Here is a 26,675-nt window from a genome sequence, read left to right as displayed (position 1 = left end):
CAATCCCCAGCGGACGCTGCGTCGTGGGTCGTCCGAAGGAAGAGGCCATGACGATGCTCGCTCACTCGTGATTACCGGTACACTGGCCCGTACAGTTCAATCATTTTGATTCACTCCTTAATTGTCTAGCCCAACTCCTCAGTAGAGCCTATTAGTATCGCCTATCTACGGGTTCATCATATTGCTTAAATATCTATCAGCGAGGACCGCCGCCATGACAGCCAGGTTGACTTAGCTGACTCTTGATAATTATCGTACGGCACTCACGGGGCAGACAAGCGCACATCGGCAACTGCTGCGCTAACACTCTTGATGGATGTCGTATGGAGCCCCCAGCATCGAGCTTCCGCGGGTTCCACTCCCCTATCACGGCTCTCCGCGAATGGGGCCATCCCAATATGATCTCAAGGGTCCCCGTTCCCCTCCCTCCATTCCGCATCGTGGCATCGCAAGTCCATCGCCAGGGCTTGGTGGACTTTGCTGGCTGGTTGGGCCAAAGGGACAGAAATCATGAAGCACAAGACAGCAAGGATTTGAAGTCTACCGCCCACCAGCTTCGGCGCCACACACTCAGACATACTCACAAGCAATCCCACATCAAGTATACCGTTAAGAGGTGTGCCCGTTCCTAGCGTCTAGACCCCTGCCCCTCCATTACCAAAACCGCCAGACGGCGTGCCAATAGATGGGAAATCCCAGGTGAGGTGGCATAGCAACTGTAAAGTACCGAACATACCTACGAGCCTACTACTGCAGCAATGAGGAAGAAAAGTGAGAGCTGTCATGGTGGTGGCCAAATTTCAACCCCGCCTGTCAACCTGGTTGGCCAGCGACCAAAAGGCCCATCACCGCTGCAACTGAATGTTTGCCCACCGGGCAGGCAGGCAGGCAGGGAGCCGGGCAGGGAGGAGAGTGATGAGGCAAGATGCGGGTTGATTAAGCAAACAACGAGGCGCGACTACTCACTCAGTGTCTTGAGTGCCTCTTTCTCACATTCCATTCCAAAAGTTCCCTTAGCCCTCAGGCTGCAGGCCATGAACTACGTGCATACGGTACAGGGCTACATAAACGCACGCCAGCAACAGGCAAGCAAGCACGCAGCATTCAAATCACCTACCGCACAATTCTGCAACCAACAGCCGGCGAGTAAGAAACCGTACTGGCGCCCTCACGGTGTGTGCATGTGGCTTGCGCGAATCGCGACCGCCGCTTCTTGGGGACATGCAGTGCTTGCAGTAGCGTCGACGACTGGGCACCCGGTCTCTCTATGGTTTGGCGTTTCCCGAAACAAGGGCCCCGCGCTTGAGATGATCGATGGGAACATCTCAACCGTTTCTCGAAATTCTTTCGAGTCTGACTCGGTTGGCAGCATTACAATTTCCGAGAGTGGCGAGCAAGACAAGACTCCATTCATACAGCGTAAGTTACATATATGATATGGAAGAGCCTGCCGAGCTTGGATCCCGTATTAGAACACGCGGATCGTCGTGTCCCCGGTTCTCGAATTACAAGACGCGCCGCTGTCCAGCTATTTGTCTGCAACGGAGTTTACTGGAGCCGGCTGAAGAGCGCCTAAGGAATTATTGACCCGTAATGATTGCCTACATCAGAATGCATAATAGGCTCGAGTATTGCTGCTGGCCACCCGAAGGAACGATCAAACACTTTGATCCCAGTTGGTCGCCTTGTTGCCCTACAGGCCTCGAAGCGAAATTTCTCCAAACTAGTAAGGCGTCCGCGATATATAGACTTGCGTCGACCTCGCGCTGTCTTGTTGTTCGAGCCGTATTTCTTGCTCGGAGTTTGATGAAGGAAGAAAAGTATAGGCGGATCGCTGGTCACCCATTCATACTTGAGAACCCACGATGTGTTTTGCCTACAAAGATTCCAGGTTCTAAGATGAAGTAACAAATTAACGCTTCCAACATAGCACTGCTAGGCTATCTCTGTCTTATTCCCCAAGGAAGGGGTGACAGTCAGCCGGATTTGCCTTCATACCGTCTACCTTTGTCCAGGTTCACCTTGGAGCGCCTCAAAGTGAGACTATTTAAGAGACGCCCCTCTTTCATGTCTATCGTCCATTGGCGAGTTCTCGTCATCATTGTCTTTCCGCCCATTCTAGCTACTGGTAGCCTACCCAGCATCGCACCCCGCTGATCCCCCATAGCGAGTGGTAATAACCACTTCCGTCGTGTTGTATCACGGTGTTACTTCTGACGGCACCCCCTTTACCCTATTTCTTCCCAATCTCATTGCCTTGTGACGGAATGATGCTGTGCACCCAAGACATGATGACACCCAACGCTGCCTCGCCAGCCTGTCTCGTCGAGGGCTGAAGAAGCAGCAAACCGACCTCCACAGATAATACATTGATTACTACGTCAGAAGGACCCCTGACTTGGGCCTCTATCACAGCCCGCTGATCGAAGGCTGTGAATTGCTGACATTCGTCCATTCACCTTTGCTAGCTCATCCCTCCATTCGTATTCAACCACGATGCATACTAGTCTGTGCTGGTGTGCTGGCTCTTCAAAGACCTCGGCTGGCTTTCATGTCTCAAGCCGTCCTCTTGAAATAGCGATCCAACACACGCCTAGAAACGATAGGCCCCTAATACTGGTCGCTCTACCGGTAGCTCATGCAACGAAGGACTGCCGGAAAAGGAGAATGCTGCCCCTTGAAAGGAGCTGTAACCGTGGTTTACTGGAAAAGGGAGTCCTGATATGTTTCAACACAAAATGCCTATCTTCCCTGCTTGATCAAACATCCGAAGCCCCAGAATACGTCTGAGAGACCGTGCATCTACCCCATGCAGGAGCCAGGGTGCCAGGAGATGCCGGTCTCATCCCATCTGCTCCTACTCTGTACTCGAGTGAATCTTGCATGGCATCAGATCGTCTTCAATTGCAGTAGAAGTGGAAACCCTAGACGCAAACTTTCTCGAATTCTCTTAGGGGCAACAACTATTCTGCCAGCACCGCGGATCCGGTTTGAAACACTCCCCGACGACACTCCTCTTTCTCACCCTAAAGCCTGCCGACTCGATCGCAACCGGGTTTTCCCAGAATAGACAGCCTGCTCCTTCTGCTGTCTCTGCTTGTGGGGATGATCATCGGTCGGCTTGTAGATCATCCTCCTTCCCCAACGGTCCAACAAACAAGCATTACAAAAGTCAAGTAGCAAGACGAAGTCCCCAGCCATGTAATTCTTATTATTCCTGTGACTTTAAACGCCAGACGCAACGGATTGCTTTTTGAAGAACTCCATATCTCTATCATGTTTGGCTAGAGAACGCCTCGGGAAATCACCCACCATATCTTAGGTAAACCGTTTTGGTATATATGTGCAACGTCTCAGATCCTAGACCCCCGAACACGGGTCAGATACCCCTATTGAAGACGACCAAGCCGCCCGCGCCTCCCCGGCCGTGGAACTCCTCCTCGAGGCTCTCGGCGCTGACGCTCTGCCGCTGCGGGAACGCCGCCAGCGCCAGCGGCAGGACGGCGTAGCTGGTCGCGAGGATGAGGCCCAGGTTCAGCGGCAGCGTGTAGCGCGGGTTGCGCTTGAGCCACTCGGTGCGCTGCAGGCGCACGAGGATCAGGGGCGGGATCACCATGATCGGGCTGCTGTTGAGCACGCGGCTCAGCGCCGTCTCGGCCACCGCCAGCGTCGCCGCCTTCTTGCTCTTGCCCAGGCTCGGCACGTCCGACTCGGGGCGGCCCTCGGCCGCCAGCTTGCGCTTGTCCGCCTCGCCGAGCACCGGGAACACGTCGATGCCCGTGCGCATCTCCTCGCCGCGCATCAGGAACACGTTCAGCGCGCCGGCCGAGGCGACGGCCGCGAAGGGCACGAGGCGGGTCATGATGAGCTTCGTGGAGGGCGAGAGGCTCTTGAGGCGGGGGACGAGGGAGTTCAGGCCGACTGCGACGGTGCAGGAGGCGCCGACGGCGAGGAAGTAGGACTTGGCAATCTTTTCCCATGATAGGGGCGACGACTTGTTCGCGTTGGCGTTGTTGATGGCCACGTTGAGCGACTGGTTAGCGACCTGCCAGAGAATGGTGCCCGTAGTCTTCAGAGCCCAAGTCAGCAGAGCATAGAGCGCAAAGAGGGATAGAGACCTACCCCAAGACCAGGCGTCAACATGCCGGCCGTCACAACCAAGTTAGATAGGACGAAGCATGACATGCGGAAAGGTAGGAGCACCGGTTCGCCCGTATCTGTAACATATGGTAAGTCATTGCCCCTACCAATCCCAGTCCCCTCCTGAAAAGCCCATACCAGGATGTAATGTTGCGTCCACAATCTTCTTCGCCTTCCATAGCTCGGGTGTCATCTCTTTCGTCTCTCCCAGCTTGTACGAGACCAGGGCTTTCTTGGCTTGTTCCAGACCCGTCTTGCCCACGAGCAATGTCCTATGATGCGAAACGTAATCAGCATACTGCTATTCGAGATCAAGAACGGCCCAGATGTTGCAACACATAGGTCAATTAGCAATATTCCAATCATGTTGCCCTTTAAGGAAATCTCCAATAGCTGCGCGCACCGCGGTCCAACTGATCGGGTAGCATCCTGATATCTATACCCTGTGACGCAACTGCTCCCATATTCTTATGCTTACCTCGGATCCGTAATGCCCGCTGTCTGTCTGACCCGTCCCCAGTATGTGCTCAGATCATACTGAGAGTCGGGCAGCTCCCGATTGCCAGGTAGAGAGGCAGACATCTTATCGGTGACTCCTCAGAGCTCGCGTGGTTTGGGGAGGGGAAAGGCGTGCGCAAGAGAGCTGCAAGACCAGTACCCGCGAAGCTCTGAACAATTGGCGGGCAGTGCCTGTAGCCTGTTGCGCAGTCCTCGCAAGCTCCCTCTGTCGTCAATGGGGCCGAGAGACGTCGAGCTCACTTCGTACTCGAGCGGTGTAAGGTGCCTGTACCTTGTCACACACAACAGCTTCTAGAAATTATTCTGGGCCGATTTCGGTGATAAGATACGCTGGCTGGGGCCTTATCCCACCTCTATCCAGGGCTCTTCAGATGGGTTGCGGGGCCTAAGCTCCGCTGACTAAGGCAATGGTCCAGCTAGGTTAACTGCCGCGTCGCGCTGGTTTGAGGTGGTCTTATGCTGTACCTGAGCCATGTAAGTCCGGAATGCAAGGGAGTGAGTTGTTCGTATATCTATCTACACCACCATCAGGTATCGGTTGGTGCTTTGATAAGTTACTGGCTCGCTGCGAGATGTGATAACCTCGTCCTTCTTTGCCACTTTTTTTCATGACACTTCCATAAGATACGGCAAATCCATCCATCATCATGGCCAGATTCATGAGATACCTCCCATTCGCCGATTCGACCACGCCGTTGCAGGCCGTCACCTATCTGCTCGGCATCTCGCTCTTCTCTATCGCGTTCCTCGTCTTCCTTAACAGCAGCATATCCTTCGTCATCACAGATCTAATCGGCGTCAAAGATGGCGTCGGCGATATCGTCGGCACCCTGGGCTTCGTGGATGAGCTCGTGGCTCTCGTGGCCTGTCCCGTCTGGGGCCTGGTCTCGGACCGCATGGGCGTGCGCTTCGTCGCCATGATCGGGTACGGCGTCATTGGCATAGCTCTGTTCCTGTTTGTGCAGGCAAAGAATGTCTATCCGCAGCTTCTCCTGGCGAGAATCTTCTTCGCCATCGGAGCTACAGCCGCGTAAGTAGCTATTGACGACCACAATGGATCGCGCTCAGACTGACATTTATAGGGCTACCATGGTCACTGCGATCCTCCCTTCCCTCACTGACGATTCCACTCCTTCCGACGATACCGAAGACGAGTCGCGGACAGCCCAAGCTGCAAACCCTGCTCGCTACAGTCTCGCTTCGGTCGAGTCGGAACTCACCATCACCCCAGAGCGCTTCGTCCGACTACAATCTAACAACAGCCTTCCCGGCTACGGAGCTGCGGACAAGAAGGCAGGGAAGCCGAACGCCCTGGCGGGTTACGTAGGGCTCTTCACGGGGTGCGGTGCCCTTGTGTCTCTCGTGTGCTTTCTGCCGCTGCCGGCCCAGTTCAACAAGATCGAGGGCGTTGACTTGGGCGAGGCGGTTATGTACGCCTACTATACCGTGGGCGCTATTGCCATCGTCGTTGCCGCGTTCGTCTATATCGGGCTCCGGAAGATCAAAGGAGAGGACGGGAAGAGTCTCCGGGGCTTCTTGGGCCTTAAGAAATATGAAACATTGAGCAATGGCGCGAATGAGGATGGAACCGGCCCCAAACCGAAGCCGAAGTTCCTCCCATACAAGCAACTCCTGAAAGACGCCGTTCGACTCGGCTTCTCTGATTCTCAGATTGCTCTTGGCTACCTGGGCGGCTTCGTCGCTCGGGCGTCTACAGTAGCGATCTCAGCCTTCATCCCCCTATTCATAAATCAATTCTATCATCATAAGGCCGTCGAGAACGGGAAGTCTCCCGGCAGACAGGCATATGTCCTCGCCTCGATCCTCACGGGGGTGGCTCAACTACTGGCTCTGTTTTGCGCTCCTATCTTTGGATACATGTCGGCGAGAAGGGGTCGCTACAACATCCCTATTATCGTTGCCACCTCACTGGGAATCATTGGCTACATAGCATTCCCCAATCTCCCAACTCCAGAGTACAAAGACATCCAGGGCCGCGGCGGGTCACCCTCAGTATTCCTGATTGTGGCCCTCATCGGCATCAGCCAAATCGGTGCCATCGTCTGCAGCCTAGGATCTCTCGGTCGCGGCGTGTTGACCGCAGATCTGCCCAAGGGGCCCCAGATTCGCATCCAGACAGACGAGGGCGAGGTAGTGGCAGATGCCGAAGATGCTCCTTTACTAGAGAACGGCACGCCGCTGCCGGCCACCGCAACGCGAGCCCAGCTGAAGGGGACCATCGCCGGCGTGTATTCGTGGTGCGGCGCTGCCGCCATCCTGCTGCTCACCAAGCTGGGCGGCTACCTGTTCGACAAGTGGACGCAAGGGGCGCCGTTCTACCTGATGGCCATCTTCAACGGCATCTTGCTGGCTGCCAGTCTTTTCATAGATATCACAAATGTAGTCCGCACGGCTACGAAAAGTCACGATAGGTGAATAGGTAGGGATGGGACAGGAAAGGAAAGGAAAGGGCTTAATATCGGAGATGAAGAAAAAAAAAGACATAAAAAGAACCATTTTCAAGGGCAACCAGAATGTAGCAGCAAGCAAGCGTATGAATTTGGGGCGTTTATCTCCCACGTTGATTACGAATAGATGAGATTTCTCAATTGACCTACCTGAGACTTAGAAACACTAAAATGAACCGGGTGATTATCATCAAATGACACTGGAGTCTTGTGCGTTGATGAAGCGGCGCGAAGTCGCCGCCGCCTCCTCACCGTCAGGAGCCGGTCCCATGGACATTGGCTCGATCTCCTGATACCCCAGATAGTCAATGTCAAGTAGTGGCAAGTCCGATGAGGGCGATTCGTCGTGATCTGCATGGGACGCAATCTCGTCGATGTAGGGGTCCATCACCACCTGCTCTTCGTTCTCCAAAGGCCCATCCTCGTCACGCTCGTCTTGCGGCGAGGCAGGCTCGGCTTCCAAATAGTCGTCAGCATCGAAGAGGACCTCGGCCACAGGCCACAGCCACGGCTTGTCGGTCAGGTCCTGTGCGCCCTGGGCGCTATCGTTGTGTTGCAAGTCGTCCTCGGGGAAGTACCTACCTTCCTCCATCCGACGCTCGGCAGAGACTTGCGGACGCATGGGAACGAGGCTGTAAGCCTGCTCCTCCCGCACCAGCCCGCATATGTGAACGAGACAGGTCTGTTCGAAACAGTCAGGCCGTCGACGCGATGTCTCCCAAGTCTCACTGGCTGTTAGTCTTGCCTCCAAGCAGGCCTCGCAGAGTGGGTTCATTGTCGACAATGACGAGCCCATTGTAGACGGGTTACTCTGCTATAATAAAGCGCTGGCTATCTTCTGAGTAGTGCTTCGACCGCGAAGGAGGTAAAATTTCGTCTATAGGACAGCGAATGGCCCCTCAGTAAAGTTGCAAAGAGTTGAACACTGAGATTCGTCTGTCGGTGGACAGAAGGCATGCTATGAAAACTCAAGAGCTAGAACCCGACTTGTCTATATTATATACTCATCTCGACACCTAGACAATTAGAAATCAAATCACAATGGCTTTGTCTTGATATGTGAGGAGTTCCATCCCTTTGTTGTACGTCCTCGGAGCTGGTTTTGGCTTTGAACATACTCGGCCGCCAAGTTGGTCAGGGGTAGACAAGGTGACAAAGGAGCTGAATTGAACTACAATGAACAAGAATGATTGCCTTGGGGAGTAAGACACTTACAATCAACCCATCTTAGAATTCTGCTGAGAGTATCCAGCAATATTTGTACCGGGATAAGTCAAGGCAGGATTGGATACATCCACAGCCCCTGGAATCTGTAGATCACGGCGTCATATCACATAGCGATCAAGAGCCGACAGGCTCGAAGCAGTAAAGTAAAAAGATCAAAATCAACCGAGTTTTTCTAGCAGTACAAGAACTTGTAGTCAGAGAAGATGGCCACCATGGAGAAAAGCCCAGAGCCCTTGTGCTCCCCTCGCAGCCATGCCATTTCATTTTCCCCACCATGCTCGGGAAAAAAACAAGGTCAAAGAGGAAAAGAGACCACATTTCTTTTGAGAGATATGAGACCAATTTTTTTTTTTCTAGGAAAGAAGATCGAAAACAACCGTTTTGTGCTTTTTGGGCTTGCCAACCATGAGATAGCAGGCCAGCAGAGATACCTAGGATCTGTATGAGGCGTACTCGAAGAGTCCGAGAGGGACAGGAACACACTCTTTCCTCTCCTAAACTATCAAACCCAAATATAATCCATTTTAACTTCAGCAATTACTACCACCATGGTTTATACCCGAGACACACCATGGACGAGTTTGGCTTATACTGTTGAATAGTATGCCAACCGTCAAGTCGGGTCAGATGATGAGGGGTGCGAGTTTATGCACCCAGGCTGGGGAAAGCGCTGGTGTCCTTGGTGTTGATGGCGGTGTTATCGCGACCACCTCGGCCACCGCGGAACTCGCCACGGTCACCACCACCGCGGCCACGACCACCACGGTCGCCTCCACGACGGTCACCACGCTCACCACCTCGGCCGGCACCGCCGCCGCGGCCTCCACGACCGCCACGAGGACGCTCGGACTCGATGAAGCGGTTCTCGATCTCGACGAACTGCTTGGTCTTGCGCTCGCGCTCGCGCTTGGCCTTGCCTGAGGAGCCGGCAATGAAGTCATCATCCTCATCCTTGACGAGAGGCTTCGCGTCGGCCCACTTCTTGTCGGACTTGGAGCCCTCGTTGGCCTTGCGAGGAGCAAGATCGCCGGACAGGGCCAGCTTCTTCTCGGCCAGCTGGGCGAGGTAGTCAGCATAGGAGATGTGCTTCTCCTCGGGCTCGGCGGGGGTCTCATCCGCATCACCCTCGGCGGCAGCATCCTTCTGCTCGGTCTTGGCGATCTCCTCTCCGGCTTGCTCATCCTTTAGCTCGGCATCGCCTTCAGTAGCACCCCATGACTGGGCAGCCTGCTTGTCGGAGCCGCTACAACATTGGTCAGTGGGATTGATGAGAGACTGCTGAAGGATTGAGATAAACTCACCTGGCCGGGCCCTTAGTATGCCGGTCATCGCGGTCACGGCTGTATCCACCGCCACGACCTAATGACGAAAGGTTAGACAATGATAGACAAGCCTCATCCCTTCACCATAATTAAACGTACCTCCACGGCCGCGAGCTCCGCGGCCACCTCGGGGTCCTCCGCGAGGGGCATCGTCAGTGGACTTGCCACGGTTGCGGTCACTGCCGGCCTGGCGATCCCGGAAAGCTGTTCAAGAATCGTTAGCTTAGATACTGATGCGCAAAGGAGTGCCAGCTGAATATCTTCCCCCAAAAGGCATTTGATGGAAGATCCCGGCCGAGTCCCAAACATACCAGCTTCGTTGCCAGAGTAGGCACCGCCTCGACGGCCACCGGTAGCCGGAGCAGCAGTCTTAGCAGCCGGGGCCGCGCCATCGGTGTTGCGCTTGACGGTGTGGGTAGATGTCTTGTCCACGGTCTTCACCGGCGCGGCGGGAGTGTCATCTCCCTCATCGTTGCCTATAGACACAGTACTCGTCAATACATTGTTCAGGAACCGCAAAAGCAGAGAGAGCAGAGCTCTTCTCAATCGGCCGAGGAGCAATTACCGAGGAGGGCAAAAAGGTTCTGCAATCCAAGTGAGTCAGCTTTGTGCCCGCAATATCATGACGAGAACATTTGAAATAATGCAATGAGGACGGATTGGACCGAGGGCGGCCGGGTGACGATGGCGTCGAGCAGCCAGCGTGGCTGTTCCGGGGAGCGGGAAAAGAGCTTTTGTGACGACGGGGTTTCGCATAAAATTTGACACATACCTTTGAGGCGACCGACATCTTGTCGCCTGGCTGTTCGCCTTTCAGGAAGGCGTGAGTTCAGGGGCGCCAAAATAGTCCAAGATGAGGAGGATGGAAAAAGGGAGGAGGAAGATATGCCTGGGGTGGACACGTCCTCTTCGCTTTGGTAGAATCGTCGGGGATTGGTTTTGGGGGAAGGTCGCTGGTTTGCGAGGTTGAGGATATTTGGGTCCAACTGACGGATTTGGAACCCTTCACACACCCACACAGGCACGCACACAGAGCATCAGCTGGCACGGGCCACACACACTACCTAACCTTAGCACCTTACCTCACCATGCTGTAGCCTGTAGCCTGTAGGACAGCTGCAAGCATTCAAGAGGAGGAGGGGTGCCACCTACCCTGCTGCCGTAGGTGCAGCACTGCACAGTACCTTAGCAACCACTAGAAACTAACGGTATAGCGCAGCTCCTCTTTCTCTTTCCCCTTCTCTCCTTTGCCTTAGGTTTTCTGCCGGATCTCACGCCGCGGCTTCGCTTAACAATTTACCAACACGAATTTGGCTCCCTGGACCCAAAAATTAATTTTCGACATTTCGTGCCTTCCACCTTAGGGTTCAGAGCTTTGGAGAGAGCGGAATACGGCAAGAACGAGCTTCATCTCCTCCGAGTATCAATTGCTATAATCACCATCTTCATTAGATTCTGGAGATTCCTATTTTGATAAGCAGCCAAATCATGAGCATCAGATGCGTGAGAAAGGCTTAACAATAGGATCTGTGCATCATGCTGCACGGAGCTCCTGCCTCGTGATGCGATACTATGGCCGAGGCCTTGCCCTGAATCGGCGAGCCACTATCCAGATGAAGCATGATGAGGGGCTCAAGCCTCAATTGCTCCGAGACACCCCGCAAAAGTTAATCGTCAAAGTATTTTTTTACTTTGGAAAGCCTGTCAAACACTTTTCTCCTTAGCATTCCGTTTGCATTGAGTTTGCTGGCCGCCGGCGATGCAGGCATTCCCCATGGTCTAACGTCACAAAAGCCCTAATTCTATGATGAGTATCGTATTAATCATCTTGAATAGCCTTTAGGCCAAAGCGGTGCTTCATGATAGAAGTAGAAACACATAGCCAGTGACTTGGCTTCCCATCACGAATAAGAATGCCCAGGTGCGACATTCTCGCCCTCAAAACCATTGTTCTACCATGCTTCATCTCCAGTGACGCACTCGACCAATCATGCCAGAGAGTTTGCACCCAATCCTTCCAGGTTACCCTTCCTCCCTAGTCAATCTAAGGAGCGAGTCAGTCAAGGTCCAAGCCCATATTGTATACAGAATAAGTGGAGTTGGTGCTTGATAGTATTTGGCGTATAATACGCTCAAGCAAGTTGACGAGACATTTGCATTCTATTTGCCAGATTGTCAAAATTGAGACAAGCTATAACCATTATGTATATGCAGAGTCAGAATGCTCTACAACCAAAGCCACCAAGCCATCTTCCCCCGTGAGCGCGGCTAACTCAAGCCAGTCGGCTTGTTCTCGTCCTCAGGCCCAAACAACTGCAGCCTGACCTTCGATCTTGGAAGCCGAGATAACGCAGCCTCATGCTCTTGGGCCGTTGATACAGTAGGAAATATAACTTCATATATTATTTTTATTGCCCGCGCGGCTTCATATTCGCAAGTTCTCTGTTTGCCTACCGCACTGCCGCCGTATGAGCTCGTCATCATCCAAATCGCCGCACGGCTTTTGGCCGAAGCTCAGGCATCAGTTGAAGCATCGCAAGCCGGTCAAGCAACCACAAGCACCCATGGATCATCAGTGGAATGTCAATTTTCCATATCCTAGAATAGATCCTAGCAGAGACGTCCGCCTGCTTGAAGTACGTAAAATCGGTACCGACCTCCTCAAGTGCAACTTTAGCTGTTTTGGGTGAGCCTGGGGCTCTCTGGGTGATCTGGGTGATAAAATGAGATTTCACCAGTTGAGAATAAGCATGTTATAAAGACTAGTACCACTGATATGTACCACTGAGATCATTTCTCTTCCACAATTATTTTCTCAATGTGCTTGGAATAACCCCGAATGACCATCAACTCGCCGCCCCGGGCGAATAACACATCTTCCTGCGCCAAGGCGCAGACAATGCCTCTCATTCCTGCAAAGCAGTCGTACGGAATAAAGAAATGCCTGAAATACTCGATGTAAGACGGCGATCGGTCGTTCTTGGCACGGAGTTCGCCCGCTCTGAGATCACAAGAGCATACCCAAGAAGAGTGGTCAATAAAGACGAGTCTCCTTTGTGTGTTAACTCCAATTACATGCGAGATATATCGTGCCAAGATTGTAGGTTGATTGCCCAACACTGGCAGAGAGATGGCAAGCGATGCTGTGCCACTTTTTCTCCTTGCCTCACTGATATCCTGCGCTGCTGTTACACTATGAACTCCACCCTTCTTATACACGCCGTCATTAATATTCAAAGCGACAAAGGTTGCTTCCAGAACGACAAGGCCTTTAGTCTTAGTTGATCCATCTTGGCTCGAGAGCTCTAGTAGTATCTGATGGTCTTGGCCTACAGAATAGGCATGTAAGCTTTTGAAGTGACTCATTTCGTTGTCTACGGATAACGAAATAGTCTGGACCTGCGACCAGTTCTCCCAGCAGTAGATTTGGATTTGATTGTGATGAATGCACATGGCGTGTAGCGGCGACATTGGGTGGGGAGTCCATTTGTGAATGCCCGACTTGCCCTTATGTTCTCGTTTGATCTCTTCATTGCCATCCAAGGTGAAACGATAGTCTGAGTCTCGGGTCGACACGATGAACTTGCCAACCTCGCCTCCTATAAGAACATCGACAATGGCAAGATCAGATTCAAGATGGTATTGGAAAAGCATGTCAGAGTCAGCAAGCCATTCTCCGGTAGGCGACTTCTGGACCCTGCGGAGAAAGATCCTGTTGGAGGAATCGACACTAAGGAGCGCTTCCCTCTCGGAATACCATTGGAGAAGCCGTATTGACGACTTGTGACTGTAGAGCATGCGTGCACACGATGCCGTACGGCGAGTGTACAAAAGGATCGCTCCGTCGTCTCTCCCACAAAAGACCACTTCCTCGCCAGGATGCATCTTCATTGCGGTGATTTTGACTTGCGCATCCAAAGCAACGACGTCCACAATCGAAGCCGAGGTTGTGCCGCTGCTATCGTCGCTCAGAGTATCCCGCAACCCTGTTGCGGGTTCCCAGACGGTACACTGCGAGCCGCGGATGTCCGCAAAGCGTAGACTGTCCCTGGAAAAACTAAGCTGTCTGATGTAGGACTTGGCCGATGTCACTCTATACAATAGCTTCAATGTATGGAACTCATAGATATGAATGACTCCATCTGCAGCTCCCGCAGCGAGCAAGCGGCCATTTGGACTTGGAGAGAGGGTCTGGCAGTTGGCACGGAAGCATTCTAGCTGCTCATCGGAAAAAGGGTCAATAAGGGCGAGATCACCATCAAGGTATGCCGCAGCGAGCAATCCCACACTTGAGTTGGGATTGAATGCGAGGGCGACGACAACATGGGTGCTTGTCTCGCCGTTGGACAACTTCTTCCCACAGCTGCCGAAGTATGCATTCTCTTCCAAGTCCCACAGTGTGATAGGTCGTCCACTGTATGCCACGGCAAGGAGCTGATGGGCAAGAGATATCGTAAGCGCACACGGGACCCGACGTAAGGGGGTAATATTCGGCTCCGGTGAATCGCTCCACGGCAATTCGCTATCTAGGATGGCGTCTTTTCCCAGCAGCCAGTTGGATATATAGTTCTTGTGGCTTGCAATCATGAGTTTGGTTTTTCCAAGAACCATGTCGAGCGGGCGTTGAGAGGTCCCAAACTTGAATAGCTCATCACCGCTTTTGGTGTCCCACACCTTTATCGTTTTCATACCACAGGTCGCCACACGATCAGAGTAGCTACCAAATCTGATAAGTTTGACGGCTTCCCCGTGATCGAGGGTTTTGTGCTCTTGGTAGGATGTAGCGGAGTACAACATAACAGTTCCTGCCATGAAACCTATGGCTAGGTGTTCATCTCCATAGCATAAGGCACTTGGTTGGCCTTCCTGGGGACTGAGACATAATAATCTATCATCCCACTGCTCACTTATGCCACCGAGAACCGTAAGTCTTCGACCTTGATTGTTAATGCGGGATATCATGGAGCTGGACGGACAAAAGGGGGGGATCAGCCAGTATATCGCGGATGGAGACGCGCTGAGCGCGGTTGCGAACTTCGCAGCAATCCGAGCAAGGTCCACCGTCCACTGCTGAAGCACTTGCATCCTAGGATCCAGAGGCGACCGTTCAACCGAACACACATCGGCATAAGTTTTGAGATGCTTGGAGGTATGTATGAGTTGGTGGAGATTGTGAGAAGTAGCGATTATCTCGATCCAGGTAAGAATGTTTGACTTCAGGAATTGTATTAGGCTGTGGAACAGATCTGTGTTCAATGGATCAGCTCGGGCAAGATGATAGGAATATGCAGTGCATGCGTAGTCGGCAAAGTCTGCTCGTCTTGTAGCCGTAGTGCGCCGTTTGGCTCTTGGAGGTTTCATTTCCTCGCCGGTGAGATAATCAAGGCATATCCTCGCTATTTGTGTATGTGCGCGGAGTTTGTCGACGGCAAATTCTGACTCAAGGCTTGCATCCAAGAGGAATTCCCTTGCAGTTTCATGTACCATCTGAACCCTCCCAAGCTTGTCCACGTTTACCAGCTGTCCACACAGAGCTGTGATGCTTTCCTTTAACTTTGGGAAGGTGTCATCAAGGTCCAATTTCAGAGCGCAGCTGAGCTCAGCGATGGTCATGGGCCTAGTTGAATATAGCGTCCATAAGAGAATGGCCTTGGCAAGTTCTTTCCCACGCGTAACTTGCGACATTTGGTGCAGGGTTCGCTGGTACAAAGCTGCCATGCCTTTTGGTATGTCTTCCAAGACTTGGTCAATTTCTTTCTTGCTGTAACAGCGCATAATTTCTTCAAGAACCAAGATCGTCCACAGAAACGAGCCTCTGGATTTGCTCAAGATTGTCTCCGTTAGCAGTATTTGATCCTTTTCCCCGACGATGGTCAAGGTCTCGATCCTGTTTTCAACTACGCGTTTGATATCTGGCAGCGTGTCTGCGACCGTTACGGATAGTGAATCTATCTTGTTGGGTTGGAGTCTTGCGAAACACTGGTCTAAGTAGCCCGTATTGCGACTAGTGACAAGGATCCTCAAGGGCACCGAATCGTCCATCTTGGAGAAGATAAAATCAAATAGAACGGAAGGGTTCGAGCATTCGTCTAGTGCATCGATGATCCAATAACTGGGGGACATGTGTGACTGGAAAATTCCATGCAAAAATAGCATTCTCCACAGAGTTCGCGCATCAGCATGTTCCAATCGAACATCATCAGCCTCCAGCCCTAGAATGGTGTTGCGTGCTTCGGCATTCGTGCTGGCCATCTGGAACGCCAAGGACCGAAGGCAGACGCTCAAGCTTGACTTCGATTGGTGGCCGTGCTTGAAGAAGAAGTAGCTGCACGGTTGTCCGGATTCCTGGAGGGTTTCAATGACATAACCAGCAAGGACAGATTTACCAACCGCCGGTTTACCATTGATCCAAAGTATCTTGTTGTCTTTCGATCGACCGTCCCTCCAAGCTACATAGTTCTCCATGGTGGCGAGCCAGTGGCACGATCCCGCTAGTCGAGTCGCATTCACAGTGAGTAAGTCATCATCAGGAGCTTCTGAGATCCCCAGATACTTTCTGACGTCCTTGATCTGATTACGGTTTTCCTTGAGCTCCAGACCTGGAATCGTTTCGGTGATCATGGTCACGGTTGAAGCAAGGGCGTTCCGCAAAATGATATAGTTGGCATCGAACTGGGTCTCGAACTTGCATATTGAACGGTGATCAGCATTCATTGGCATCTGCTTCTCCTCACTATACCCTAGGACCGCGGACTCGGGATCCACGATTGTGGAGCCGAATAAGTTCATGGTCTGAGTTTCATAAAAGGACCAAAGCTCGAGCGGTTTCGAAACATGCCGGAATTCATCGTTAATGACCTGGATGGCACCCGAATTCCGCTCGAGATCGCCAACGTAAGCGCGGTCGTAGACAACTCTGAGAAGACTTTTCAACGTCTTGGCAGAGTCGGCACCGCGATGCGGCGTGGCTAGGAAATAGATAGCGGCGATCCGACTCGCTAGGGTATTGTGGGCAGCTTCCTGCTTAGCCAATATGTATGCCTTCTTTATGACCAGGCCTCCCATGCTATGTCCAATGGCCACGATGTGCGTTCGGGAGCCAGCAAGATGAGGCGACGTGCTGATCTCTCCCAGGAATGCTTTACCAATGTGATGAATGTTCAGGCAGTCATCCTTGCCTTTCAGGTAGTCCGAGTCATATCCGTAAGTATGAATTCGCACGTTCTTGAACGCTGGGTCCTTCGGCAACCATTCCTGTGGCCAGTAGTGGGACAGCAGCGCGGTTTTGCTCCATGTCTTCCTTGAGCCGCCCCCCAAGCCATGAACAAATATAAAATCGATCTGGGGCTTTGACGGAGAGTGTAACAGGGTCAAGCCGAGCGGGCCCTTCGGATTCCCCCCGCCATCGTCCACGGCTGCAGAATTCCTGCTGCGGGATGTTACATGCGTAGATGAGCTCGTCGATCCCGCTGTCGAGATTCGGTCAATTGAAGCATCGTCTGAGGATATGTCGGACTCTAAGCGCCGGTTTTTCCGAAGGAACTGCGGACGGTCTCATAATCAGTAAAGGACACCGAATGTCAGGACAGATGGAACAGAAGTTGGTACAGTAGACTACCGCATAGCACAGTGCCTAGATACCACACACACCATTTTGCCGAAGACCCCCGCAGGATCTCTGGAGATGCGGGCTGGACCGAAAGCTCGGTTGGTAATGTTTGGCCTTCAGTTTCCCATTCCTGTCATCATCGACCAAGACACTCGTCCGGAGAAGAGGATGAGCTGTCCATCGTCTGGTAGGATGAGAACGGATGGGAATGTTGGCGATGCATGACGACTCTCCCACTACCTGACTATCTAAGTAGATACGTAGGGGACCTGCAAGCAAGCGAAGAGCTAGGCCCGTCCCGCCCTCCTGCAGGGCTAGGACCCCTGACACCACCTCTCTCTCCTCGTGTCAAGAGGCAAAACAGGCAATTGGTTGTATCCAGGTACCTGTACGGGCTATCCGACTACCTAGGTAGGTAGGTAATTACCTACCTTACATTCTGTATGCGCTCCAATAGCCCACCGCTGTCGGCCGATTTGGAGTCAAGCTGGAAGGACGCCCGCATCCCTAAATTCGTGCTCCGCAGTGCTTTGGCTTGCAGACGGTCTCTACATCACCTCATCCACCTCTGTCGCTGCGTCGATCTCTTTGCAAAACGAACCGGCGGAAGCCTTTAGAGTTCGGCAGGCCATCCAGCTACCATATGGAATCCCAGTCCGGCCATCCAACCTTCGCCGTGGACGACCACGAGGCCTTCATGGACTACGCGCTGGAGCAGGCGCGCAAGTCCCCGCCGGCCTCCAACAAATTCTGCGTTGGGGCAGCACTTGTCGACGCCGACAAGGGCGAGGTCCTGTCGACCGGATACTCACTGGAGTATCCGCGGGACTACAAGGGAGACCCTGGGACAACACATGCTGAGCAGTGCTGCTTCATCAAGATAGCCGACAAACACAATCTCCCGGAGGAGCGCATCAGAGAAGTCCTGCCCGCCAATACGGTGCTGTACACTACGATGGAGCCGTGCAATGAGCGATTAAGCGGTAACATGACCTGCGTGACTCGGATCCTGCGACTCGAGGGCGCCATCAAGATCGTCTACGTGGGGATAAAGGAGCCCGGGACGTTCATCGCCAACAACGACGGACAGCAAAGGCTCGAAGCCAACGGTGTCAAGGTCGTGTTTCCGGTGGACCACTGGAAGGAAAAGATAACGGAGGTCTCCATGGCTGGCCACTGAAGCACGGCCCCCGCCTCGTCTTCCCCCGGAGCGAAAAGGTGAGATTGTGGTGGTCTTGTAGACACTGAGGGCCTTTCGTGCCGGCAAGAGAAAAGAATCCTGCGCACAACTACCTAACCTGCTCGTTTCATGTTGCCATTCCAGTGTGACGGTTCGCCAATGTATTCCGAACTTGTTGGCGTGAAGTCCAAGAAGAGGATGAAACAAACCGGAACAGGCGGTAGGAAGACCGTTCGGGAGCGGGCCGCTGGAACCGCCCGGCGCTAAATATATATATATAAACACGTTCTCGTGATTCGCTATGTGACTGGTTCGGAGACCCATGAATTGGCGCTGGACTTACGGTGGCGCTTACTTCGGTGGCTCTGTGTGATTAGCTCTCCTTTCTCATTCAAAAGCAATTGGAGCCTCGCGAGAAGCAGACTTCGTGTCCTTGCTCTCCGCGGTCATGGAACTTTTTAACTCGGCCCCTTCGCGAAAAGCCTGCAATTTCAATATTGCCTCGTAGTGATAGATAATGAATTACGAAGGTGCAAACGGCCTCGAATTTGGAGGGGACACTGCCAAGGTCGATCCCAGTGTGCTTAAGGGTAGGCAGCCGATGGCGGTAATCAAGGAGACTGCTAGAGAAATGCTGACGACAACCCGCGTCACAAGTTCTTCCCGAAGGATGCCAGGTGTTGACTACAGAACACCATGGCGTTAGTTTTTGGGCCAGCACTGGTCGGAGCAGTCCTTCTTTATGAAGGTCCTCTCCAAAGAATGCGGCAGGAATATGGTCATGGCCGAATTCGAGTCGATGAGAGCCGCCCACGACGTCGTACCCGAGTTCGTGCCGACGCCCATCGCGTGGGGTGCGTATACGAGCCTCTCGGACACCTGCTTCTTCCTCTGCGAATTCCGCGAGATGATAGAAGACATGCCCGAGCCCCATAAGTTCGCGGCTCTCCTTTCCACGCTGCACCAGAAAAGCGTCTCCCCGACCGGCAAGTTCGGCTTCCACGTCACCACGTACGCCGGCAACCTGCCGCAATTCGTCGAGTGGGAGGACAGTTGGGAGAAGTTCTTCACCAAGAGCATGAGGCAGGCGCTTGACTTCGAGATCGAGAGAAAGGGGCCGAGTGAGGAACTTGAAGTACTGTCTCAAGCCCTGTTTGAGAGAGTGATCCCGAGGCTCCTGCGACCCCTCGAGAGCGATGGTCGAACCGTGAAGCCTTCGCTAGTCCACGGAGATCTCTGGTATGCGAACTCAGGAATTGACGTGGATACTGGGCTGCCTCTAGTCTTTGATGCGTGCTGCTTCTTTGCGCATAATGAATGTAGGTGCGCTGTCAAACTCCTGCCAAGACTACGTCGGCTAACACGAAGAACCGAAGATGAGTTCGGCCAGTGGCGACCTGCCTGCAATAGATTCGGAGATGAATACATATCTGCATACAACACCTTTGTCCAGATATCAGTACCCGAGGAGGACTTTGAAGGTCGTCTGGATCTCTATAGACTGTGAGGCAGCCCATAACAAGGACCACTTCTCTCAAATTCACACTAACGGCGAGACCGACGATTTGATACACATGTTTCAGCGTTATTTGTTGAGAATGAGACACTTCGCACACAGTAAGTACTGCTAGTAAATGTCACTCCAGCTGCTCACGATATTGGTAGGGTGCTTGATGTTATGAGGGATTTGGTTCAGAGATACGGCCAGGATTGCATGAGCGACGACCAGACACAGGTTTCGAAACAAGTCGAGTCTTCAAATCTCATCTCTTAGCAGGAGGTTGTGGACTTATGTCGAGTCGGCTGGAATTGTCATCCCCAGATACGGCAGTTTGTCAACAGTCTTGGACTGATATTGTCTAATGGTATTCTGCATTGTATACTCCTCCGGTACGGGAGTTCCCAGCGCAACTAGTGTAGGATCTAAATGCCCCCATTAATGCCAACCTCCCTAGATTTATCAAGCTACTGTTGCACCACCATCATATCGTCGTCACGACAAGACCCAGTGCAGATCTCCAGTCTGTGCAAGACCCAGCCTCTGCGATACCAACAGCGCAGGCATGCGCTACGAGGCTGAAAGAGGCCATCCTGCCAACGCAGGGCTCTAGCACGTGCGTTTTTCTTGAGCCCGTCAAAGCCAAGTATGCATGGATGACGTACAGTGACCTATAAACCCTGGTTAGCGTAGTAGCGATCAAGCAGATAGACGGTTCAGCATCCTTAAATGCGGCCAAATCGACTCTGTTAATGTCTTTGAGTTGCCTTTCAAATAATGTGTGCTGGACGGTGCGTTAAGTGTGAATTATATAAGGTTTATTTTTAATGCATTTATGTATTAGGAGTTTTGCTACTTCAGTTGGGTCTGAACAGGACACAATAGTGACACAGTAAGATCTAATAACCGTTGTCTTAGACCACATTAACCCGATTCACGCAGTAAATTCCAATGTTTATACGATTATACTTGTCGTACAAGTGCCAATAAACACTGTTCCTTCTACAGTAGGGATCCGGTGAGGCTCCTTTAAGGCCGTGCCCAGGGTCAAGCAATCTTTTATAGTATGAGTTTTAACGGTTACGAAGTTATTGCTTCTGTCAAGAATCACATACAACTCAGAAGTTGCCCATGTCGACCTGTTTAGCATTACGTAAATCGTCCCAGTGCTACAGTATCAGTCCATAAAGCAAATTCAAGGACAAATGGAATTTAGTGAGGAACTCTCGCTACTGTGCTGCGTGGCACTGTAAAGAGGGGCAATTTCGCCGGAAAAGTTTCATTGCAGAAAATACTGAAGTCACTTTTCTCGTATTCCCATGGATAGGCGAAACGCTACGCGCGCAAAATCTTGTCTTATCGTGGGCTAAGCTATCTTAGAGGTAGTTTGCGCCCTACCTTAGACGCAGCGTTTCATGGCAAACTGAATATACTTAAAGTTTCGTACAGAGCTATCAGACTTATTAAGGAGAACATAAAGACTCTTCACCACTTTGCTCTATCAGAGCCAAGTGAAGATTCAACTAATGTAACAACATAGGCTTCTGTCGTTTTAACACTCTGCAAGTCACCCTTTCCGTATGCCGCTCATGCCGATAAATCTTGGAACGGCCATTGGTAAGAGCTAAGGCAAATTATGAAACTGAGATGATGTAACTATTCACTAGTTTCGCTTGCCATTCAAAAACAGGCAACATATCTATGGCGTTAGCCTACTTACCCTGTCATCACCCTGGAGTACAGACTAGAGGTGATTTTAAGGCAGCCATACTGACCCGACTCATCCCATTGGCTAAGGTCTCGTGAGCCGAAGAAGCTCCGTCTGCAATCTGTTATATTGGCAAAAAACATCTCATGGAAAGCGATTCAAATATGAGAGCTTTTCCCCACATTATCAGGAACAAGCTTTACAAATCCCAGCAGATGAGGGCATAGCACCATTCCTTCAATACTTGGGATTCGGCGGGCGTTCATTGACAAATCTTCCGGACCATGCGTATGCGAAGGCCTGCTGTGGGAGAAACTGCTCCATTGGTAGTTGGGCATGTGTTTAGGAAGCCTGGTTCGTGATACAATGAAGTCCTTCTATTGTAGTTCTATCCATTCAAGCATATTCTCCTCAAGTAATAAATTAGTAATACTCTTTCCGTCCATAATTCCATGCACATATCCTTCTCCTACCAACTGCCAGCTATGATCGGTCTTCATCTTTCTTATTACATATGGGACTTTTGACCCTAGAAAGACACAAACGGTGTCACGGCACTCAACAGATTCGGGGACAAGGCACATATACCCCGTATCAGTGAGAGCGACCTGTCTACCAGCAGTTGCTTTGACCCAGAGACTCCCCAAGTTCATAGCTTTCGCGTTGTCTTCAGCCGTCAGAGGGCTATCAGCAACGCGACCTCCAATTGCAGTCAAATCAACATCCAGGGATGAGGAGATATATCTTGACATGAACTCGATCATATTGCTTGATGCTGGGAAATCCACGCTGTCCCTGTCAGCAATCATTGTTCGTAAAACCGCTTCCAAGAGTGGTCCGCCGGTCTTGTAATTCTTCAACCCAATCATGCCATAATCGTCTCGGACCATCCTCACCACGGATTCCAACCACTGACGTAGTCCAGGCCGTAGATCTGTTCCATGCCCATCACGTAGAACTCCTCGCAGAGTTTCCTCACGTACGTCATCCGGAAGTGCTAAGATGGTTGTCCAGTAATTATTCCTATCTATCTTCAAAAGACGGCCGAGAACCAAGCCTCTGAGCTTGATTGTCGTTGAGAGAACCTGATCGGCCCCAGCGTCGATAGCAACTGTAGTCGTCCCCGCGACAGAGTACTGGCAGTCTGCATCGTGAATTGCTTGCTTTGTGGGGATAGATGTCAGGTCTGGAACCCAAGAGGGAATAGCTAGCGAGGATTTTGCATCCAAGCCAGCCAAGCAAAAGAGGGAGAATGAGCCATTCTTTAACGAGTATCTCGCAAGTTTTGTATACAATCTCTCAACGCTGATATTATAGTCTGGCGTCAACTCTGGCGTCCGAAGGATCGGGTCCAAGGCCTGAAGCCCGTAGAGACGATCTCGATCATCGGTGGCTGCTGCCGCCCTGGTCTGTTGCAGTACTTGTGACAAGGGCACCTCGTTGTTTCTCGAGTATATCTCTCTCGCCATTGCTAGAAATGCGACATTCATTCTTCCGTGTAAGCATGCTAGCCTGTCTCCCCCGAAGAAGTTGTTCATAGAAAGGATTGGTCCCCTAGTCACAGGGCTATCAGTAACGAAGCTTTGGGCTACTCGAGACAGAAGATCGAATTGCAGATAATTCGTGCCGTACAGAAGAGTCACGGATTTCGCGAGAGTGATCTCTTGTATGATCCATATTCGCGACCAGAAAGGATGTCGAAATAAGTCTTGAAGTGCAGTCCAATTTTGCACTTCGTTTGAGTATGGAAATCGGTCAAGCGGGTCTGTTTGTTTGAATATAGTCGGGTCTATCCGCTGCAAGGCCGCAGCATCAAGTCTACCGACAAAACCGGGAATAAGAAACGCATTATCAGCGTCACCAAGATAAGCAATGACCCTAGTCGCGTTGCGGTAAAGTTGTGACATGAGCTGAATCTGAGATGACTTTTCGCCATTATCGTCTTGGTTGATGCAGATAGAGTCAATCCATAAATATCTTTTACCGTATAAGGGCGTGAGTTTTTGGATGATTTCAGACACTCTTTGGGTGATATTTAGGATCTTTCCGTTCATGCTGAGAGTTTTCAATTTCTCTGGCCCGTCCCATCTCCATGATACAGCTTCGTATGCTGGTATTATACCATCTGGTCCAGGAACAGTCACCAATTCGCATGTCGAGAATATCCCGACTTGAATTTTCAAAAGTCGGAACTCCTTGGCCGTCTCGGAAAGTGTGCCGTACTCATAGTTTTTGCTTGCCCGTTGTGGAGACTTGAGAATCCGATATGCTCGTGCGGCTCTCCAACGAGTCAGAAGGTGTTTTGCTTTGTTACTGCCACATCTGATGAGGGCCTCTGGGATTCTCAGTAAATGGAGTGGAAAGCAAATGACATCTGTAAGGAGGCGGTGGAATTGGTGCAAAACAGCTGCCGTCTCAAATCCACAGACTGGAAGCGCGAGACCAAGCAAGATAGCGGGTATGCCATAACCACGACACACGAGACCCTTTACTTGTCCCAGGACACGCCAATACTTCTCTGCATGGCGATCAAGCAAGTTGACGCAGAAAACGTAGGATATCGAGGTGAAGAGGAAGATGACTAGGTTGCGAAATTCAGAGCTGATTCTGATCGAATTGGCAAGATCAAAATCTGTCGGATATTGATGCTCTCGAAAGGCGTTATTGAGGATGCCAAGTGCAGAGACTGAATATGTGAGTATGGTTGGGATCCGTAGGCGAGGCTGGAATATCGAGTCGCAGATCCAATGAGCTACTTCAAGTCTCAAAGGAAAGAAAACCGATGACAAGCAAGTAAAGATGCTGTAGTTCCAAATTTGCTCGCAGAACACTAACAGAGCCGAGCTAAATCCAGGATGCGTGATGTCAAGCATCCGAGGATGAGGCACAAAGAACTCGGCTGGGTCAACATCTCTCGAATTTTGGACATTCTTCTTTTCATTTGCCTCTGTCGCTGATTCTTCATCCATTTCTATGATTCGAACCTGTGTCCGAGACAGTTGCGATGATTCAGAGGAGATGAATATTCGCAAACATTTGAAAGCGGTTGTTGGACCGATTCAGCTGAAAATGGCATATCACCACTGTCTTCGCTCATTGGTTATATGCAAGCCACATCACCACCTCAAGAACTCTAGAAACTCAGCCACGTGCGATTAGCTTCCTAGTGCCTGTCCTTGACACACCACAGAAAAGGCAGATATTTTCACGTATCTTTTCGTGACCGTGATGTTTCGCTTGGTGACTCGCTGGTGGTCAGATTGAGATGTAGGAAATGTCGCTGGAGTAAGATTGACAATGAACCCTACTTCTTACTTTGGGTAGGTACTCATGGCTCGGCAACTTTTGCGACAACTGTGAGGAAAATCGCAGTCCCTACTTCCAAGTTAGCAGAGGCGAGAAAGCCTCTGGAATCATCCGGCTCTCTACCCGACGTCACGATCATTCCAAGGACTTCATCCAACACGATGGGCATAACCAACGTATTCAACCATCAAAGACAAGTATATATGAGATTATCTTGAATTACTTGATTCTAGTCAAACAATTATCTGGCCCGAATTTATTAACGTTTGCCTAGCGGGGCTTTCCAGCGCAACAAGAGGGACGTGGTTGAGATGTAACTATGGCTCACTTTATCTCGATGCACTTCATACCTGCGGTTATCACGGCCATGAGACGAGTCTATAACCCGCCATGCCTATATTGACTGGTGCTTTGATTAATCAGAGATTTTCCACCACTATTGCAACCGTTGTTCCTATATTCGGGCAGTACCTTTTGGGTAAGCCAGCCGGACCTACGCAAGATAAAGCTATAGTTAGTCTGACAAAGCGTGAGCAGACCGACCTACCTAGCTAGGGTTTTATCAATATCATTGATAGACTCACATAAAAATGGAACAAGAGCGAAATCGAAGTCTGGGATCGAGTGGCAATGGAGCTAACACTAGAACCCCTCCCTTGAAGAGGTGGTGGTTCATGTACAAGGAACAAAAGGGACTAGGGCTCGGGATGTCAAGGATTGAATGAACAAAGATCAAAATAGAGTCAAATCTCTGAGCAGCCCTAAATGACTACCATGCCCAAGTATACATTCACCGCCCATGTAGTGACTTTGCATGTTTTCTAGCGTTGTCCTTTCGTGTAAACTCTTTGTTGCAATTTTCACATCTTCCCGACAGGTCTTTCCTTTCTGGCGCTAATAATGGATGCTGCAACGCCATGTGACGATCAACCTCCTTTTTCGTGGGAAAAAGCTTCATGCAATAGCAGCATGGGACACTTGGCTCATGGTATCTCAGGTGTTTCCTGGTCAATACCTAGGTATTAGTTGAATGCGTCGATTTTAGAAAATAAGGCATTCTCACTCTAGATCACGCTCGAAGAACATTTTACCCTGACATTTTGGTTTGGAGTGTGCGTACGGGCATGGTATGAGTGCGCCGGAAGCCGATGCAGAAGTGCTTGGCACGGCCTTCTGGGCATCTACATACGTACCCACCCCACTATTGTTGGGAGACGGAAGACTTTGACCACTGGTCATATAATCGATGCGGCTATTTTGTATTTCAAAGTCTTGTTCGATTGGTAAGTGGAAATATTCTCGAAAAGCATAAGGTGCGGCTTTGCGGACCTAACTGACGAGCTGGAGTATGGTTGGCGTCAGGAGTTTGACGGCTACCTTCCGAGTTCATTGACATGGACGATGGGCCTCCTATGGTCTATAGACTCATATTCTGGTTCCGGCTCAATGTCAAGAGTGATGGGTCAATGCAGCCACCCTGATGATGGAATTGTACCTCAGGGCTCATCGCTGAGCCCGGTGAGTTAAGGTTGAATTCTCCGCTATTGTTCGAGAAAGTAAGGTGGTTATGCAACCTCGGAGAATTTATGACTTTGTCATCAAGAGGATAATATTCACTGCCATTGTCAGACCATATAGGCATCTGATCCTTCGGACTTCCGATGGACATCGGGGTGTTGAACAAGCCTGAAAGACCAA

At 51.2% G+C, this 26,675-nt stretch overlaps 7 protein-coding genes across 7 annotated transcripts; 3 read left to right on the top strand and 4 right to left on the bottom strand.

Moving 5' to 3' along the window:
- Positions 1-3,379: 3,379 nt before the first annotated feature.
- Positions 3,380-4,722, bottom strand: UCRPA7_393 (putative tricarboxylate carrier protein; the record flags this gene model as incomplete). The annotated part of the gene is made up of 4 exons (XM_007912989.1): positions 3,380-4,069; positions 4,123-4,217; positions 4,279-4,412; positions 4,619-4,722. The coding sequence occupies 4 exons, from the start codon at positions 4,720-4,722 to the stop codon at positions 3,380-3,382; spliced, it is 1,023 nt and encodes a 340-aa protein (XP_007911180.1).
- Positions 4,723-5,306: 584 nt separating this feature from the next.
- Positions 5,307-7,095, top strand: UCRPA7_392 (putative major facilitator superfamily transporter protein; the record flags this gene model as incomplete). The annotated part of the gene is made up of 2 exons (XM_007912988.1): positions 5,307-5,689; positions 5,742-7,095. 2 exons carry the CDS (start codon positions 5,307-5,309, stop codon positions 7,093-7,095), a joined length of 1,737 nt encoding a protein of 578 aa, XP_007911179.1.
- A 222-nt stretch (positions 7,096-7,317) lies between these two features.
- UCRPA7_391 (hypothetical protein) lies at positions 7,318-7,923 on the bottom strand (the record flags this gene model as incomplete). Its single annotated transcript, XM_007912987.1, has 1 exon — positions 7,318-7,923. The coding sequence occupies one exon, from the start codon at positions 7,921-7,923 to the stop codon at positions 7,318-7,320; it is 606 nt and encodes a 201-aa protein (XP_007911178.1).
- Positions 7,924-8,999: 1,076 nt separating this feature from the next.
- On the bottom strand, positions 9,000-10,714 carry UCRPA7_390 (putative elicitor protein; the record flags this gene model as incomplete). The annotated part of the gene is made up of 5 exons (XM_007912986.1): positions 9,000-9,597; positions 9,656-9,713; positions 9,776-9,880; positions 9,988-10,152; positions 10,690-10,714. The coding sequence occupies 5 exons, from the start codon at positions 10,712-10,714 to the stop codon at positions 9,000-9,002; spliced, it is 951 nt and encodes a 316-aa protein (XP_007911177.1).
- A 5,359-nt stretch (positions 10,715-16,073) lies between these two features.
- Positions 16,074-17,329, bottom strand: UCRPA7_389 (putative nacht and wd domain protein; the record flags this gene model as incomplete). Its single annotated transcript, XM_007912985.1, has 3 exons — positions 16,074-16,167; positions 16,230-16,930; positions 17,327-17,329. The coding sequence occupies 3 exons, from the start codon at positions 17,327-17,329 to the stop codon at positions 16,074-16,076; spliced, it is 798 nt and encodes a 265-aa protein (XP_007911176.1).
- Positions 17,330-17,928: 599 nt separating this feature from the next.
- UCRPA7_388 (putative drap deaminase protein) lies at positions 17,929-18,465 on the top strand (the record flags this gene model as incomplete). Its single annotated transcript, XM_007912984.1, has 1 exon — positions 17,929-18,465. The coding sequence occupies one exon, from the start codon at positions 17,929-17,931 to the stop codon at positions 18,463-18,465; it is 537 nt and encodes a 178-aa protein (XP_007911175.1).
- Positions 18,466-19,207: 742 nt separating this feature from the next.
- On the top strand, positions 19,208-20,239 carry UCRPA7_387 (hypothetical protein; the record flags this gene model as incomplete). The annotated part of the gene is made up of 2 exons (XM_007912983.1): positions 19,208-19,704; positions 20,131-20,239. 2 exons carry the CDS (start codon positions 19,208-19,210, stop codon positions 20,237-20,239), a joined length of 606 nt encoding a protein of 201 aa, XP_007911174.1.
- Between the last annotated feature and the right edge of the window lie 6,436 nt (positions 20,240-26,675).

The sequence above is a fragment of the Phaeoacremonium minimum genome, assembly GCF_000392275.1.
Source record: "Phaeoacremonium minimum UCRPA7 unplaced genomic scaffold PA7_03_scaffold_27, whole genome shotgun sequence".
In the NCBI taxonomy this organism is placed as follows: domain Eukaryota; kingdom Fungi; phylum Ascomycota; class Sordariomycetes; order Togniniales; family Togniniaceae; genus Phaeoacremonium; species Phaeoacremonium minimum.
Note: the sequence above shows the minus strand (reverse complement) of the source record. Positions and strands in the feature narration are given on the sequence as shown.